We start from the raw sequence: 16,328 nt of genomic DNA on the forward strand, positions 1-16,328 counted from the left end.
TTTAATTGATAATATTTTTAATTAAATTTTACCATAACACCCTAATATAATGATGCTAACTTCAAAAAGCAATTCATTATGTACCGAGTAAGCATACTTTATGGTAAGCACTACTCGTGACAATATTGGTTTGGAAGTTTTGCCTTAAAGGTTAAAAAAGTCATTGCCTTATAATTTCTTGTGATTTTTTTTCATTCAATTAAGGCATCAAATTAAGACAATATATTAACCCTTTTGAGGAAGAGGAACCATTAACATTAAATCCTAACGACTATGATAATATAAAATTTAACTAATTTTGATGATGTGGCATATCAAGTGTATCTGATATTGATATGGTAGTATTTTGTGTTATATATTACTTTAAAAACAATTTAAAAATTATTAAAAAAAGAAATATTTTTTGAAGAATAAAAATATTTAATTTTAATATAAAGTTTGTCAGTAACTGTAATATATTTACTTAACACTTAGTTTAGATGAGGGATAAGATTAGTTTAAGTGAGATTGAAAATAGCGGTGACGATGAGATTAACTATTATAGTAGAGAGATTAAAAATCAATGATGAGGTATATGTTTGGATAACGTGACAATGATAATAAGGTGAAAGTAGAAAATAATTTAAAGAAATTAGATTAAACAAATGTATAATTAAAATTATATTTATATATTAAACTATTAAAAAACAATTTTTACTGATTAACCAAATTTATTAAAATTCTATTATTTTAAATAATAATTAAAATTGTATTTACATTAAAAATTAATATAATAAAAGTAATATTTAAATAGTGAAAAATGGAAAATTGCCCTTTTCACTGAAGGTCTAGTGAATTCATTAAATCTCAAATTCACTAATTGAAATTTACATATGAGTGTGACCAGTTTGTAAAAAAAAAAAAAAAAAAGTTTCACAAAATCCCAACACATCATAAGTACGTTGGATCGAAAGGCAGCATAATTGCATCAATGTAAAAATTTCACAAAATCCCAACACACTATAGATACGTTGGATTGAAAGGCAGACTAAATGCACCAATGACAAACTCACAAGGATGATGTTCATTGATGTTCATCCATAGTAACATTTTTGTTACATGCGTATCGTTTTTGGTCAAAACACTTGCTATGAAAATATTTGCTCAAGGGAAAGCTCATTTGCAGATCAGCGGATCTGAGCCCATTATTGTGAAAAAAGTGTAGGGTTCAATATCAGGTTCACCTTTAACTAAACCGGCTTAAAATCTACTGTTAATGGAGGCATCGGGCCTGGGCTTCTTCATTGTCTGATGGACAAGAGTGGTGCACCCCCTTTTCTTTCCCGCCTTAAACACCTCCCCATCTCAAGAGTCAAGGGCAAGTTGCCTTGTACTGTCTTCGTTCAGAACTTTAATTTTTCCGTTTCTCGTGATTCTAGGGTTTTGGTGGTCGGGAGACCCCAGGATACAACCATGAGTAGTTCTAGGGTTTTTTCCGGTCAGATGTATGGCGCTCAACGATCCGGGGCGGGTACCATTAGGAGGATCCGGTTAGAGAACTTCATGTGCCACAGTAGTCTCGAAATCGAACTCGGCGAGTGGGTTAATTTCATCACCGGTCAAAACGGAAGTACATATCTCTTCCTCCCTCCCTCCCTCTCTGTCTCTCTTTATATATATATACATCTTGCGTCTTGAATTATGTTGCGTGAAAATTTTGTAATATGAGCAACATGTTTGGTTTATGTGTTCATAGGCGGGAAGAGCGCGATACTGACCGCTTTATGTATCGCGTTTGGCTGCCGCGCTAGAGAAACTCAGAGAGCGTCTAAGTTGAAGGAATTCATAAAAACTGGTTGCAGGTTCCCTTTTTTGCCTTTAATTTTTCCTTGGTTTAGTGACGGGTAATTTGTGTGATATATATCTTATATACATTTTAATTCTCAGTTATGCTACGGTTCAAGTGGATATCAAAAACGAAGGAGTTGATTCTTTTAAGCCAGAAATTTTTGGTGATACCATAATTATTGAACGCAGGATTTCTGACACTACGAGTTCCACTGTTTTGAAAGATCGACAAGGTTTGGATCATTTTCCCTTGTGATATCAATTTGCTTTAGGGCTATTTTTGTATTGTTGTTGCAGTGAAGTGTTTTTTGAAATGTTTTGTGAAAAAGTATGCCTCTTCATTTCAAATGTTTAGTATTACTATCGAAAAGTAAGTGAGATTTAAATGTATGTTTTAGATATACTCTCGAATTTTAAAAATTAATTAGTGTAAATATTATTTAAATTTGTTAATTTATGATATATGAAGTATAAATCTAATTTTTTTTAAGCAATTAATATAAACTGTTTTAAAATTTAATTTGAATATCTAAACCATATTTTAAGTATTAAAATTACATACAAACATAATCATTACAAATTTAAATATATAATACTGTATATTTCATATTATCATATAAAATTTGAAAGAGAAAATAATTGTATATTCAATATAGATATTATAAATACTTTCTTGTTCCCCTGAATGTGTCACATTTTAACTTCTAGCGGTAAAAATTTTCAACTTTGGATTCTCATTCTTTAGAAGGGATAAGAATTTAAAAACTATATAATAAAAATTTTCAATGAAGTATTTTTTAAATATAGTTTTTGTAAAATTTAATTAACTAAAGTTTTAAAATAATTTAGAAGTTTGACCCCACAAATGTCACCTACGATGTTCGAAGTTTCAATTGGAAAGAGGGAGTTTTTAATGTTTGAAGTAAATTGTATGCCCAACATAAATGAAGAGGGTGATTTTATAATTTCACATCAAAACTACTTTTTCAAAAGCCAAAAGCACTTAATTTCAGCTTTTTGGTTGAAAGAGGGCATTTGAAAAGCCGGTTTAAAGCTAAAAGCTGATTGTTTAGTATTTGCCTTTACTGTTAAAAAGTGCTTTTGGACAGCCGAAAGAAATGCTAAACGTGGCCTTAGTAGTCTGGTGTCTTAATAGTTCCTTTAATAGCCAATGTTTTGTATGTGTTGTACTAATCATCTCATGAGTTTCTTTTGTTTAGTGTTTTTGTTGCAAATGTGATGCTAAAGTGGTTATTGTATTTGCTCTATCTTCTCTTACTCCTGAGGCATTGGACAGGTAGAAAAGTTGCTAGCCGCAAAGAGGACCTTCGTGAGCTGGTTGAACATTTCAATGTGAGTGTTTATCTAAGAAGTATGCTTTAAATTCTTTATCTGCATCATTTTGTTGTTTTCTTGATAGTACATGGTCTGTCATTAATTTGTTTGATCTAAGATGCGACATGATGAAATCTTAATTGTCAAATGGGGTTGCATTTATGACAATTTTTGATGGTGCAGAACACCGGACCAAGATCGTGTTTTTCCTCCTAACAGTATTCTCCATGTCTATCAATTACTGACAACCATTTTACTTTGATTTCACACTTAGTTTGAAAACTATACTCTCTTGTGAGCCTAATTACACAGATATTTGAAAATTTGCATTCTACTCCTGTAGATTGACGTCGAGAATCCGTGTGTTATTATGAGTCAAGACAAAAGCAGGGAGTTTTTGCACTCTGGGAATGACAGAGATAAATTCAAGGTAATGCTACGAATTTTATTCTGAAATGAACCATTTGGGCATCGTGCTGACACTATTTATCACTCAGTTCTTTTTCAAGGCTACGCTTCTTCAACAAGTTGATGAGCTTTTACAAAGTATTATTAAACAATTGAAGGATGCATGTGCTCTTGTAGATGAGTTGGAAAAATTGATAAGACCTGCACAGCTTGAATTGAGTGAACTGCAAGAAAAGATTGAAAACATAAAGCGTGTAGAACAGATTTTACAGGAGGTGCAGCTGTTAAGGAAAAAGCTTGCTTGGTCATTGGTGTATGATGAAGATAAGCGTTTACAAGAGCAAGCAAAGAACATTGAAACGCTGAAAAAGCGCATTCCCACTTGCCAGGCTAAAATTGATTCAACATTAGTGAGTAATAATTTCTTGTGTCAAACATGTCATAACAACTTGTCCTTGCTGTGCTATTGTTAGAAGTCATTTGTTAGTCTTTAAATACGTAGCAAAAGAATAACTTTGCGCATCTGTTGGTTGGTTACTAGTCTGATATTCTATGCCCGAGTCATGATAATGAATGTTTATTGTTGTCTTTAATCTCTTACTTTAAGCTAGTCTTCCAAAAGTTTAGCTCTCATTCATTGACAATGGAATTCTTTGATCACTTGCAGGATAAATTGGAGAAGTTGTTGGAACGCCTTTCGAAGAAGAAAGTTCAAGTTGCTTCTTTGGTGGAGAAAACATCTGAAGTGAAAAGAAAGAAAGATGAATTGTGGGACGCTCTTTGCTCGGTACATGAATAGTTTTCAATCTTTGTTCTTTCAGAAGACAGGTTGATTAATTTATGTGGGCTGTAATCCTTTGGGGATTACTTGATTAGCCTTTATGTTGTTGCTAGACTTATTATCAGTTTATTTTTTTAATCTTTAACTGAGAGTGAATGTTGTACTACTTTTTATTTCAATTGGTTTAGTCATGGTTTAATAGGAATAAAAAGCTGAATTTTGAGTTTTCATAAAGAACTCTTATTATTTCTTGTCTGTTCATTTAATCTGTCATCACATCCTATAATTTCTGCGTAGGCTTTCATGTGTTTGCTGTGTAATCATTGGTCTGACTATAATATTTATAGAGTTCTGTTCACTCTTTATTTCTCTAAGGCAAGGAAAGAAAAGCTTGAGCTTGAAGAAGAGCATCGCCGCGGCACTAAGCAAATTCACAAGATGAGGAATGATGTTAGGAGGCTTGAAGAGCAAGCCCGTGATATTCAGGATAAACATATTAGAAACACACAGGTCTTTCATGGTTTTTTCTTCCATGTGACTTGTTAAGTTGTTATTTTGACTATTGATGAGTTATATTCATTTTGAAATAAAATGTGTAAATTTTATGGTTTTTCTTACATAATATGCATGCATTACATGCACTTTTTTTAATTTGATATCTTTTGAAGGATATATGTATTCTGAGTTCTAAGTACATGCCCATACTATGTTTTTGTTCACTTTGGCCTCTATTTCATGATAACCTTTCTCATTGGTAGCAACATAAAAGTGCAGTGATTAATGCTTTGCAAGCTTTTGTTTTTATATTCAACCATTGTAAGTATGAAAGATGTTTGGTTCGAGAAACATTGCCTTTTAATGTACTAATTTTTTGAACAGTTAAAATGGTGTTGTCTTTGGTGTATTGCTGAATAACTTTCCCCAACCAACTGAAGAGAGTACTACCACGATGCTTCTGTTGTCTGGGTCTTTATTTGATTATTCTTAATCTAGTTGTTATACAATTAGTTTGGTCTCCTAATATAGAGTGGAAGGTCAATGGTTGCTTAATTTTGGCATACTTCATTGGATTGGGGGATTTATATTTTTACTTTTGTGGTTCTGCAGGCTGAAGAATCAGAAATAGAAGAGCAGATTAAGGAACTGGAATATGCTGTTGATAATGTCCAGTCATTGCTCTCTAGGTTATCCACTTTTTCATTTCCTTATTCGTTATGCTCCTGTTACCACCTTGTTGTTTTAGATCTGCCTTGACCCTTAAAATACAATTACCTTACAGTTTGAAGGATGAGGAGAATACTTTATCAGAACAGATTTCAGCAGAAATGGATGCAATGAAGAAGATTAATGATGAGGTATGGGGAAGTTCAGATATTATTAAGTTTTTTATGAATGTGAGGTTGCTTTTCTGTTTTGACTCTTTGGTAGTGAGTTATGATTTTACAATATGACCCTAGAAGAGGATTATGGTACTGATTTCGAGTATCATGCTCTATGCTGGATATTTTCTTTAGTCGTAACCTTACTCAAGTTGTACCTCTTAGCTTGCCGAAGGAAAGAGCATTCAGTCAATATTCTTTAGCCTTGATCAATTTTGTTATTGCTCTTTCTGTCAATGAGTCACTCTAATTCACTAATGCTCTTCTCACTAATGCGGTGTAGCTCAAAATTCAGGCAACAACTGCAAGCTGTTTGTGGGGTTAAACCCTCCCCCCCCCCCTCCAAATTTTTTTTCTCTGGATATTCATTTATAAGTTTATTATATTGTTATAGCTCCTAGAAGTCTCTCTGATTTTGGGACGGTTCAGCTTCTGCTTGTACTTTGAAATGGCCACATGGAGTTTGCATAGTTGTGCGGTTCCTATGTGCACTTGTGAAATGTTTGAATGTGAGTTATAAAATGCAATGTTTTATTTTGTGGTGATATTAGTTACTGTTGCTGTTATGTTTGATAGCTAGACATCTGCAAAGTGTACCCTTCAATGGTATCTTTAGCTGGTAAAGGTTTTAGAGGATAAGTGACTGTGGAACATAAGAGGGTCTTGCATTTTAACATGCCAAGTAAGGGTTTTGGAACATTCTCAATTTATTGCTTCAAAATACCCTTGTCTTATTACTCCTGACTACAGTTAATTTTTTAACCTGTTCAGTTGTGTGTAGAGGAGTTATTTTTGACTTCTGCAAATTGCTTTTATTGTTCTTTTGTTCCTGATTTAGTTCTTCTAATTTCATGCTTAATTTCTCTTAGCCTATGGAAATAGTTTCCTCTTGAATTACTTCACATCAGTGATACTGTTTTCCCTTTTATAGATAAATTACTACGAAAGAAAGCAGCGTGAAGTTCATCATCAAATTTGTGAGCTCCGTCTACATCAAACCAACAAGGTCTGGGCAACTCTTTTTTTTTATGGTTTTAGATGAAACAAATGAGGATGGATGTGCTTTTTTCCCCTGAACATTTTTAAGAGCATCTTTCAACTGTGATTCTATTCCGTGTTTCTTTGACAGGTCACTGCCTTTGGTGGTGACGGAGTGCTACGTCTTCTACGTGAAATTGAGAGGCATCACAAGGCATTTAGCATGCCACCAATTGGTCCAATTGGTGCTCATGTGGTGAGTAATGGGTAATTGCTACAGAAATTTTGTATGCGAAGGAACTAAATGTCTAGAGCTTTGTTTGATAGTATAAGATCTGCTTGTCCATTTGGTGTTGGCTGCAGAATGCTGGATCTTTTTCAAGTTTTCCTATCTCAAGATATCTTTGAAAATCATTGAACTTTTCTTTTGCCATGTTAATGGTATAGACAATTTAGGATTTCATACCTGAAAGAACAATTGCTTGCAGGAATTGTATTGAAGCTTTTGCTGGAAAAATAAGTGGGTTTTTCTTATCTGAACCTAGTTCTTTTATTTTCCGACTTCAGAGGCTTTTTACTTTCAAATTTTTTCCATTTTTGTTTTTTGCTATAAGTACAACCATAGGTATCAGTTATCACTGCTTCCATATTGTGTAAACTCTGGACAACTTTTTGGCAACTGTTAGCTTTGTGGTTATTGCATTGCAGACATTGGTCAATGGTGATACATGGGCTCCTGCTGTTGAACGAGCTATTGGGAAGATGCTAAATGCATTCATTGTTACAAATTCTGAGGATGCTTGTGCTCTTAGAAAATGTGCAAGGGAGGCAAGATATAACTTCTTTCCAATTGTCATACAGAGGTTTTCAAGACCAAGGTGAAGGGATGAGAATTCTAATTTTCTTAAAAAGCCTCCTTCTATAGCGCTGGTGTTTTACTATTGTTTCCGTCTTGATATTTGGTTCTGCTTTCATTGTAGGTTGATAATACCAAATCATTCACTCCCCCAGACGAGCCACCCAACTACTCTATCTGTTTTACATTCAGATAATCCTACCATCTACAATGTCTTGGTAGATGTGGTAATTTTATGTCTCTCATAAGTTTCTTTTTTTAAGAACCTTCTCTACCTATTTCATTTCTTTTAGAACTTCTATTCCTTATTCGCAATGTAGAGGTTTGTTAGTTTGGCAGGAATCAATGAGCTTGGTCCTTGAATCTTTCTCATACTTGTTCTTAAGGAGCTATTACTGCTGGTTTATGTGTTGCACTTTCTCTGTATTTTCAGTGTAAAGCTGAGAGGCAAGTTCTTGTCAAGGATTACAATATGGGAAGAGCTGTTGCATTTGATCAAAGAATACCGAATATGTTGGAGGTTTTTACCCTAGACGGGTTTAAAATGTAAGTTGAACTAATTTTATATCTTTTTCATGTTCTCATGTATTATCTTTTTTATTTACTTCTACTGTTCATTAATGGTCATTGTTGAACCAATTTTTGATGGGAGTGAGGGTTTAATTTGGATTGTGAATCTAAATATATTGTTTAGGAGGATTTAAAGCTGTGCTGAATAGGAAAGGCACAAATCTAAGACCTTAGATCATTCTTTTATGTTGGTTCTGTCAAATTCCAACTGAAGATAATTAGTTCTGTTCTCAAATCTTAAGATTGTTCTCATCTTTAATTCAAAACTTACATTTATCCTAAGAAGCTATTTGAATTCATAAAATATAATTGAAAAAGCTTGGAGTTTAAGAATTTAAAATAACTTGATTAATTAAAATGCTATGTTGTTGGATGTGGTTGAATTTTCATTTCTGGTTTTGCAGTCCAATACATTTTCGTTATATTACCTAGCCAAACCTGCCATCTCATGTGTCAAACAATCCCATCCAGATGTAGTTGCGCCAAAAGATATGTATAAGAAAAGGTTACAGGAATGATCCAAGTGCTGGCTTTATTACTGAAATTGACCTAGCATGGGATTGGTTACAGGATGTTGTAATTTTGGATGCTTTATGTGATTGTTATAATTCCCACCAGCTAAACTTGCATTTTAAGTGATTTAGTTGGATGTTTTTCTGATTTCTCAGGTTTTCACGGGGTTCAGTCCAGACAGTTCTTCCCATAAACAAAAATCTTAAAATTGGCCGTCTTCGGGGTTCTTTTGGCGATCAAGTTAAGGAGTTTGAAAGTCATGTGTCAAATATTCAACAAGATATTGATCAGCGCAAAAGTAGGAAGAGGGAGCTAGAGAAAAAGGTTCAGGATTTTAACAGGAAGCTGGATAATAAGAAGGTAATAATGTGTTAAAATTTGGGTGCCGATATTTTTTCCTTTTTGAAATTTATTTCATTTCCTTTCCCTTCTTATTAAGTGGTATTATCCCACATTTATCAAATTTTGGGTTTTCTTTGGTTTTATAATGATGTTGGCCCTCCAATTATTATCAATTGGATTTGGTTGGATGCTTCTTAACGTGGTATTAAAACCTAGGTGTGTTATGTTATTCTTGACTAATCCTGTATGGGTTGATGACCCCTTGTGAGGCTGCCCTTGTTTAGGCCCTTTTTGAACTTGAGTTACAAATGAGTGGTAGTGTTGAGTGGTGTTATTTCACATATATTAATTATTGGGTTTCCTGCTGTCTTATATTCGAGTCGAGCTCTACCGGCCATTACCAATTGGTTTTAGGTTGGATGCTTATAATTTTTTCTGCTTTTATTTAAAATTCTGTTTGAAGTGTAATACTAGTCTAAAAGCATGTTGCAACTTTTCCTTTGCATTGCTGTTTATTGGAAGCACATGGACATGAGTCTGATTTGCGATATTGCGCTGTCTCAATAAATTTGTCCCTTAGGGGGCTAAACACAATTCCACCTTTCTTGGCTTCATGATGTTATTGATTTTGAAGTTACATGTCTTTTAATTGCATGTGATTTTAGACCTGTAGACAGAATTTGAAGGATATGGCATCCTCATGCCAGTATCCAACTTGGCCAGACTGCTGGAACAGCAGGATTCATATTGGACATGCATAAACACGCCAAAAAATAATTCTTTAAAAAAAGAAAAGAAAATGGTCATGGTCAATATACAAACAGACAAGGTGGGGTCACCAAAGCAGAAGGGATTTTTTCCTCAGATTTTTCTCAAAACATATAATTGTGAAGTCTACAGAGTTTAATCAATTGAGGAAGAATAAGAAGCCACAGTTTATAAAACCAAACAACTAATAAATTCCATATTAAGATTCATTCATTCCTTGTTAATTTGTTGAACTGTTGAAGGTTTAAGAAGATGAAGGATAGAGGCAATGGTAGAAGGTTAAGAGTGGAAATCGAGTTGCATGAAGTATTCCTTACCTGTTGCAATCTAGATTCATTTCTTTTTACTTCAATATCTGTTACTTACGTATGAATGAAGAACGTCACTTGATCTCTTCATTTTACTTCAATAACTGGTTGATATTACCAGTAAGAGACTTTAACTACAATTTTGAGAATCTTCAAGTTGACTGTTGTGTCATGTCCTATTAGTGTATTCAGTTTTTAGAAGTATTGTTCTCAAATTATGCTTGTATTAGTGCTTAACTATGATGTTTATATAGTTTGTAGAACATATATCTATTACTTAAAATAGATTAAAATATTTTATTTCTATGGTTTGATAACACTTCTACATAATGTCTTCTACCTTGAAAAGTAAGTTTGCGTCATCATTGCTGACTTTTTGCGCCTTAATTCCTTGCATAGGCTCATGGGTGTAAAAATTACTAATGGTGGGAATTTCTTTCATCTTCCTTGTCGTATCTTTTAATCTTTCTCTTTGTTGTCTGCATCTCTTTTTGGGTTAATGTGTGCTAGTATGCCCTGTGTTGCGTGCTTTACTTCTTTGTGTTCCGCAGAAAAGGCGCTTGGATGTGGAACGGGAGTTCATGGCTAAGAGAATGAAACTGCAGGATATGCAGAAGTCACATGCTGTTGATGCTAGTCTGTTGCCCGAGTCAACTACTAATGAACTTCTTCAAGAAATTTCAGTTTGTTCCATGATTGACTTGGCTTACAAATCATGCTTTTATACTTTGATTCTATTAATTTATAAACCTTTTCTAATGGTATCTTCCTCGTTAAATTGTATTTAGGATGGTAAAATGGTGATCAAGAAGAAGGAAGCATTGCTAGAAGCACTTAAAGATAGGATCAATGAAGCAGAAGAAAAGGCCAGAACTCTTAAGTTATCATTTGAGGATTTAGGGGGTATTATTTCAATGATATTATGTTAAATGCTTACTTCAATTCTGAACGTGGCGTTACCTGCATTTTATTTACTCCTTATATGTATTATAGAGTCAACAAAGGGGGAGGTTGAAGCCTTTCAGAAAGCAGAGGAGGAGTTAACAGAGATAGAGAAAGAAATACACAATGCAGAAGCGGTTTACTTTCCTTCTCAGTTAATTTTTTATTCATTTACTTCTATAACTACAGTGTAGAAATTTGAATTCATGAATCAAAGTTTCTGTTTCAGAATAAGCTCCATTATGAAAATATTATGAACAACAAGGTTCTTCCTCAAATCAAGGAGGCAGAGGCAAAATATCTGGAACTTGAAAAGGATCGTAAGGTTGATTTTTATGCCTTTCTAGATATAGAACCAATCATTTAGAGTGTCTTTATAATTTTGTAGTCCATGTTATGTCTTGGCGACATTGCAGGAGAGCTATAAAAAGGCTTCTGTTATTTGCCCTGAGAGTGATATTGAAGCTTTAGGAGATAGGGATGAAACCACAACTGAGCAACTGGATGCTAAGCTGAAGAGACTGAATCAGAGACTTATGCATGAGAGCCAACAGTATGGGCTGTTAATTTTCCATTTTTCACTCGTAAAATACCCAAATATCTGCTTGCAGTTAGATTCTATGTTTTCTTTTTATTTTCTGCAGATATTCGGAATCGATTGATGATCTTAGGATGTTGCATCAGGAGAAAGAGCGTAGAATTTTGAGGGAACTGCATACTTATAAAGCTTTTCGAGAAAGATTAGATGTAAGTTCCACCCGTTGTTCAATTTGCTCCAGAATTTGACAGTTGGACTCTTATTCAATGAAATTGCTAACCATGATCTGAGCTTTTACATCTGTTTTACATGATGTACTGTGGTTTCTGTTGGTGTTCATTCCTAATTACTTCAGGGTTAACCCCTTCTATCTAGAGTATTTTGATAATTCTGTTTGCTTCATTTTTCCCATGGCCCTCTTTGTTTTGAAATGAGTTGTACGACAAAGGAAAGTTTTTCAGAGTGGATCAGTTCCATGCCGTCTAGGGCATTGTAGAAATTCATTTGTCATAGAATATTCTTGTTGTTCTCTCTGAACATGCTGTAAGTAAGAAAGAAACCAATGGAAAGATGATTGTTTTGCTGGGGAAAGAAGCTCTAGAGGCACTAGGTTTTGCTGCTGTTTGTCATTTCTGTGCAAGCTTTTAATGGTCCACTGGTCTTAAAATCAAGTGCTTCTCTGCATTATGTTGGTTAATTTTCTTTCGTTACTTCTTATCTGCAATCATAAATATTGCAACATGAGGGACAAATTGGCAGTGAAAGAGAAAGAGACCTAGAAAGAGAAAAAGAAAAGAGGGATGCTATGTTACTTGGACTCGGTTGTGTGTCAGATATGGTATGTATCCAACATGGGTATGGTTAGATTTTATTAAGAATTTTTTTTTCTATTTAAGGATCCTTGGAGGTCACATCCTTGTATCCATGTGTTGGACATGGGTACTTCAAAAAAGAATAGAGAGTCTGGGCAACAAAGGAAGAGAAGCTTGTTCTTTTGGTTTCTTTTTGGTTGGGGGTGGGCAGTGATTCCAGGGAAACAGTACCTTCCATGAAATAAGTGTAACTTTGATATAAAAACTGTCTCTTTTAGTGAAGACATGTTAGTATAGTTTCTGTGATGTGGATGGCATTATTGTTGTAACCTGCTCAGAGAGATCAAAATAGGTAACCCAAATTGGGTGGGAATTTTTGGATTTGTTTCAGTTTTGGTTTTTTCACAGCCTTCGATTTAAGTATCCCTATATGCTGAATGGAAATGACAATCTGTTGCTTGTCTTTTGTTTGAATTAATACGTGTGATTGAAAGACTATAGAGTGATTGACATACAATATAATTAGCCTGAGTTAGGACATAACAGTTAGACATTGTTTTGTAGATCTTAGGAGCTTTAAGGTTGTTGTCTAATGTACTTCTATGATGAAGATTATATTCTGTAGAATTCTCTATTTAGTAATGTCAAATAATCTTTTCTAGTATTCGTGCTTCTGGATTGTGATGTGAACCTTTTTTTAACCTTTTTGTAGGTTATATGGCATTTGATAATTTTTTTATTTTAAAGTTATTTCGGCTCATTGTAAATTCTTAAAGAACTTATTTGTGCCCTGTATGTCTACTTATATAAAGTTTTATTTTATGTTGGTAAATGTTTCTTGCCTTTTTCCTTCTGTTGTCATTCTTGTCTTGTAGGCTTGTCAAAAAGCTCTCGACTTGCGTTGGAAAAAATTTCAACGTAGCGCATCACTTCTGAGACGCGAGTTGACTTGGCAGTATGTATCATGCTTCTTGCAATTATTAAGTTGCGTTCTTTAAGAGTATATATTTTATTGCTTCTTGTTGGGGGAGTCATCTAAACTATTTGGTAATGGCTAATGCCTTTTTGGTTAATCCTCACAATTAGATTCAATGGCCATTTGGGAAAGAAAGGTATCAGTGGACACATTAATGTTAGTTATGAAGAAAAGACCCTTTCAGTAGAGGTAAGTATATCTAACTTCTATTTGTTCTTTAAGGTGTAATTTCAATAGACTACTTATGTCTTTCACCAGGTCACGGTGCCAGTTTAAAGTTCTCTGCATTTTATTATGGAATTTTCTGATCCTGTTATTGGTCTAACAGGTTAAAATGCCTCAAGATGCATCAAGCACCATCGTTCGTGATACAAGAGGGCTCTCAGGTTTTATATTTCCCGTTCCATATACCTTTTAGAATGTGTTCATAAGAGTTTCAAGTTCACAACACTATATAGATTTATCTGCTTGTGGTCTCATGACTAGTGTTTAATCCGGCATAAATGTTTATCTATTTGGAAAATTTTTACTCCCATGTCATCCAAATTAGCAGTCATAGACATTTTCGTAATTGATTAATGTTTAACTCTAGTGTTATTTTGATAATTTGCTGATTAGGAGGAGAGCGATCCTTCTCAACATTATGTTTTGCGTTGGCTCTTCATGATATGACTGAAGCCCCATTTCGAGCTATGGATGAGTTTGATGTGTTCATGGTGAGATTTGAGTTTTCTTTGGGGTGTGTGTGTTATCCCTTGGGGATTGAGGTAAATGTGATCGTCCATCAAGAAGCATAAAACTATAGACTGAGCAGATTCATATGTAGCGGTGTAATCGAGCTGAGCCTGAATACTGCCAAGCTCGAGCTTGGTCAAACATCTATTTTTAAGCTCGTTTACCAATGTTTGTACTTGAGTTCATCTCAATAATTAAACTTAGGATTAATAATATATATTAAAAGCAATAACGTAATTTAATAATATAAAAATATGAAAAGCTTGTAAGGCTTTGAAGCCGTTGGAATCAAAGTGTTACTAAGTTCGAAATCGGTTCGACCGATAGTTCGAGTTGCTCGAACTCGGCTCTATAATTACTGTATCAAGTTTGAATTTTTTTTGAGTCGAACTGTAATAGTGTGCGAGTACTAGTGTCTCATTCACACTCCTATTCATATGTATATTTTCCTCTAGGATGCTGTTAGCCGAAAAATCAGCCTGGACACGTTAGTCGAGTTTGCATTGGCTCAAGGATCCCAATGGATATTTATCACACCTCATGATATCAGGTTATTGTTTATACTTTGTGTATGCTTGTCCGGTTTCTCCTTTCTGCGTACGTGATGCTCCTCCCCCAACCCAATTCTTTTTCCATCTGTTTATTTTTTTGCACAGTTATGTTCCTAAGTTAAATTGATAATATCCAGCAACAATCTGTTCAAATTCATAGACCATGATAATGTTATGAAGCCAGACTGATCGTCTTATTTACTTGCCACTCGGCCAAAATATGAAGTTGTGATCATGTTGTTGATATTGAAGAATATGAAGATTGTGATTGACAAATATGGATTATTTTGATTCCTTGTACAGCAATGTGAAGAATGGAGAGAGGATAAAGAAACAGCAGATGGCAGCTCCTCGCTTATGATTGTTATTGCAGTAAGACAAAGCTAACTTATATTTCCTTCCCTAAATATAATGTATGATTATTATTCATGTTTTCTCTTTCTCCCTCCCCCTTCCCTTCCCACTTAAGAAGCTTCTGTTTTTCATTTTTGTTGCGCTTCAAGCGCATGTGAAGTTAAATGAATATCAACACAGGGGAAGGCTGTATGCATGTCTCAATGTAGATTTATCTTTCTTCTTCATTAATCAGTTATAGGTTCTCTTTTGGGTTATGCAAATTGAGGTAATCTAACATGGATGCTCGGCTTACAGTCCAGCAGAATTTGCAGACTTTGGCAAACTTAATGTAAATTAATATATTTATATACCCATCTCTATGGACTTTTGCTTTGATAAGAACAAGACAAGCTAAACTTCTGGCCCGGCCATTGCAACCTGTCTCTTGTTATGGAATATCATTTTACTTTTTCATACGCACGTTTTAGTATATAAATAGCAATAATCTAATTTTACTCAATTTTTAGTCGCTCACTCATGGCTTCTTTTCGGCACGGGAAAGGATATTTTTTTGTTTATTTTGGAAAGTTTTTACTGAAGTTTTATAAGTTTAAGTTTATTAAGATTTGACGGTTTAATTTTGGTTTTTCTGTGTTAATTATTCTGTTGTTTTTTATTTCATCAAGTATTCCTACTTTTTTTACTCTTTTTTTTTCAATTTTTAATATTTTAATTCTACATTTTGAGAGGAGCGATGTTGTCATTTGCTTTGTTTTTATTTCTCTGTAGACCATCTTACATTACGGCTTGTAATATTATATTTTATAATAAGATTATTTTATTTAACTTTTGGTCATTCTATAATTTTATATTCTAAGATAATTTCAAGATGTTTATATCTTAATACAGGATGTAATTTGATTATAATTTATTTCTTAAGTTATTTTAGTTTATAGGTGTAATATTAAATTTTGTATTAAATTGCCATTTGCATTTATTATTATAACTGAATGAGGGGTTTTTTTTTCAAATAAAAAATTATGTTTGAATAAAAATAAAATTATTTTTTACTAGTGAAATAAATAACTCTAATAATAAAACCGATCTGATTAATCTCAAAAAATAAAAATAAAAAAATCACTGTACTTTAACAAGTAATGGTTAGAAAAATCATGGTGTCGGCGGAAGTTTTCTTCCTTTGTCGGGTTATTTTTCAATGTGGAATTTTTCTGTTATTTGTTACAATTAAATTATAAAAAATATTTTGAATTAATTATATAGATGCCTATAGTTTTAATTAGAAGCTAAAATTTATCACGTCAGTAGTCTGTTATTGGTTAATAATAGTGATTAATATGAATAATTTTTTGATT

General features: G+C 33.6%; 1 protein-coding gene across 2 annotated transcripts; it reads left to right on the forward strand.

The window, feature by feature from the left end:
* The first annotated feature begins 1,275 nt into the window (after positions 1 to 1,275).
* LOC107933515 (structural maintenance of chromosomes protein 6B) lies at positions 1,276 to 15,329 on the forward strand. 2 transcript variants are annotated; one of them, XM_016865744.2, is made up of 28 exons: positions 1,276 to 1,609; positions 1,736 to 1,841; positions 1,927 to 2,060; positions 3,125 to 3,180; positions 3,506 to 3,592; positions 3,660 to 3,980; positions 4,238 to 4,357; positions 4,727 to 4,861; positions 5,459 to 5,535; positions 5,631 to 5,706; positions 6,662 to 6,736; positions 6,860 to 6,964; positions 7,417 to 7,586; positions 7,689 to 7,791; positions 7,998 to 8,110; positions 8,803 to 9,007; positions 10,617 to 10,748; positions 10,854 to 10,968; positions 11,059 to 11,144; positions 11,237 to 11,332; positions 11,424 to 11,560; positions 11,652 to 11,754; positions 13,233 to 13,312; positions 13,444 to 13,522; positions 13,662 to 13,719; positions 13,952 to 14,049; positions 14,524 to 14,618; positions 14,923 to 15,329. In XM_016865744.2, the coding sequence occupies exons 1-28, from the start codon at positions 1,291 to 1,293 to the stop codon at positions 14,978 to 14,980; spliced, it is 3,339 nt and encodes a 1,112-aa protein (XP_016721233.2). In that variant the 5' UTR covers positions 1,276 to 1,290; the 3' UTR covers positions 14,981 to 15,329. The 2 variants fall into 2 exon arrangements, with proteins under 2 accessions (XP_016721233.2, XP_040939251.1); XM_041083317.1 differs by having other exon boundaries at positions 10,617 to 10,697.
* The last annotated feature ends 999 nt before the right edge of the window (positions 15,330 to 16,328 follow it).

The sequence above is a fragment of the Gossypium hirsutum genome, chromosome A12 (assembly GCF_007990345.1).
Source record: "Gossypium hirsutum isolate 1008001.06 chromosome A12, Gossypium_hirsutum_v2.1, whole genome shotgun sequence".
Lineage (NCBI taxonomy): Eukaryota > Viridiplantae > Streptophyta > Magnoliopsida > Malvales > Malvaceae > Gossypium > Gossypium hirsutum.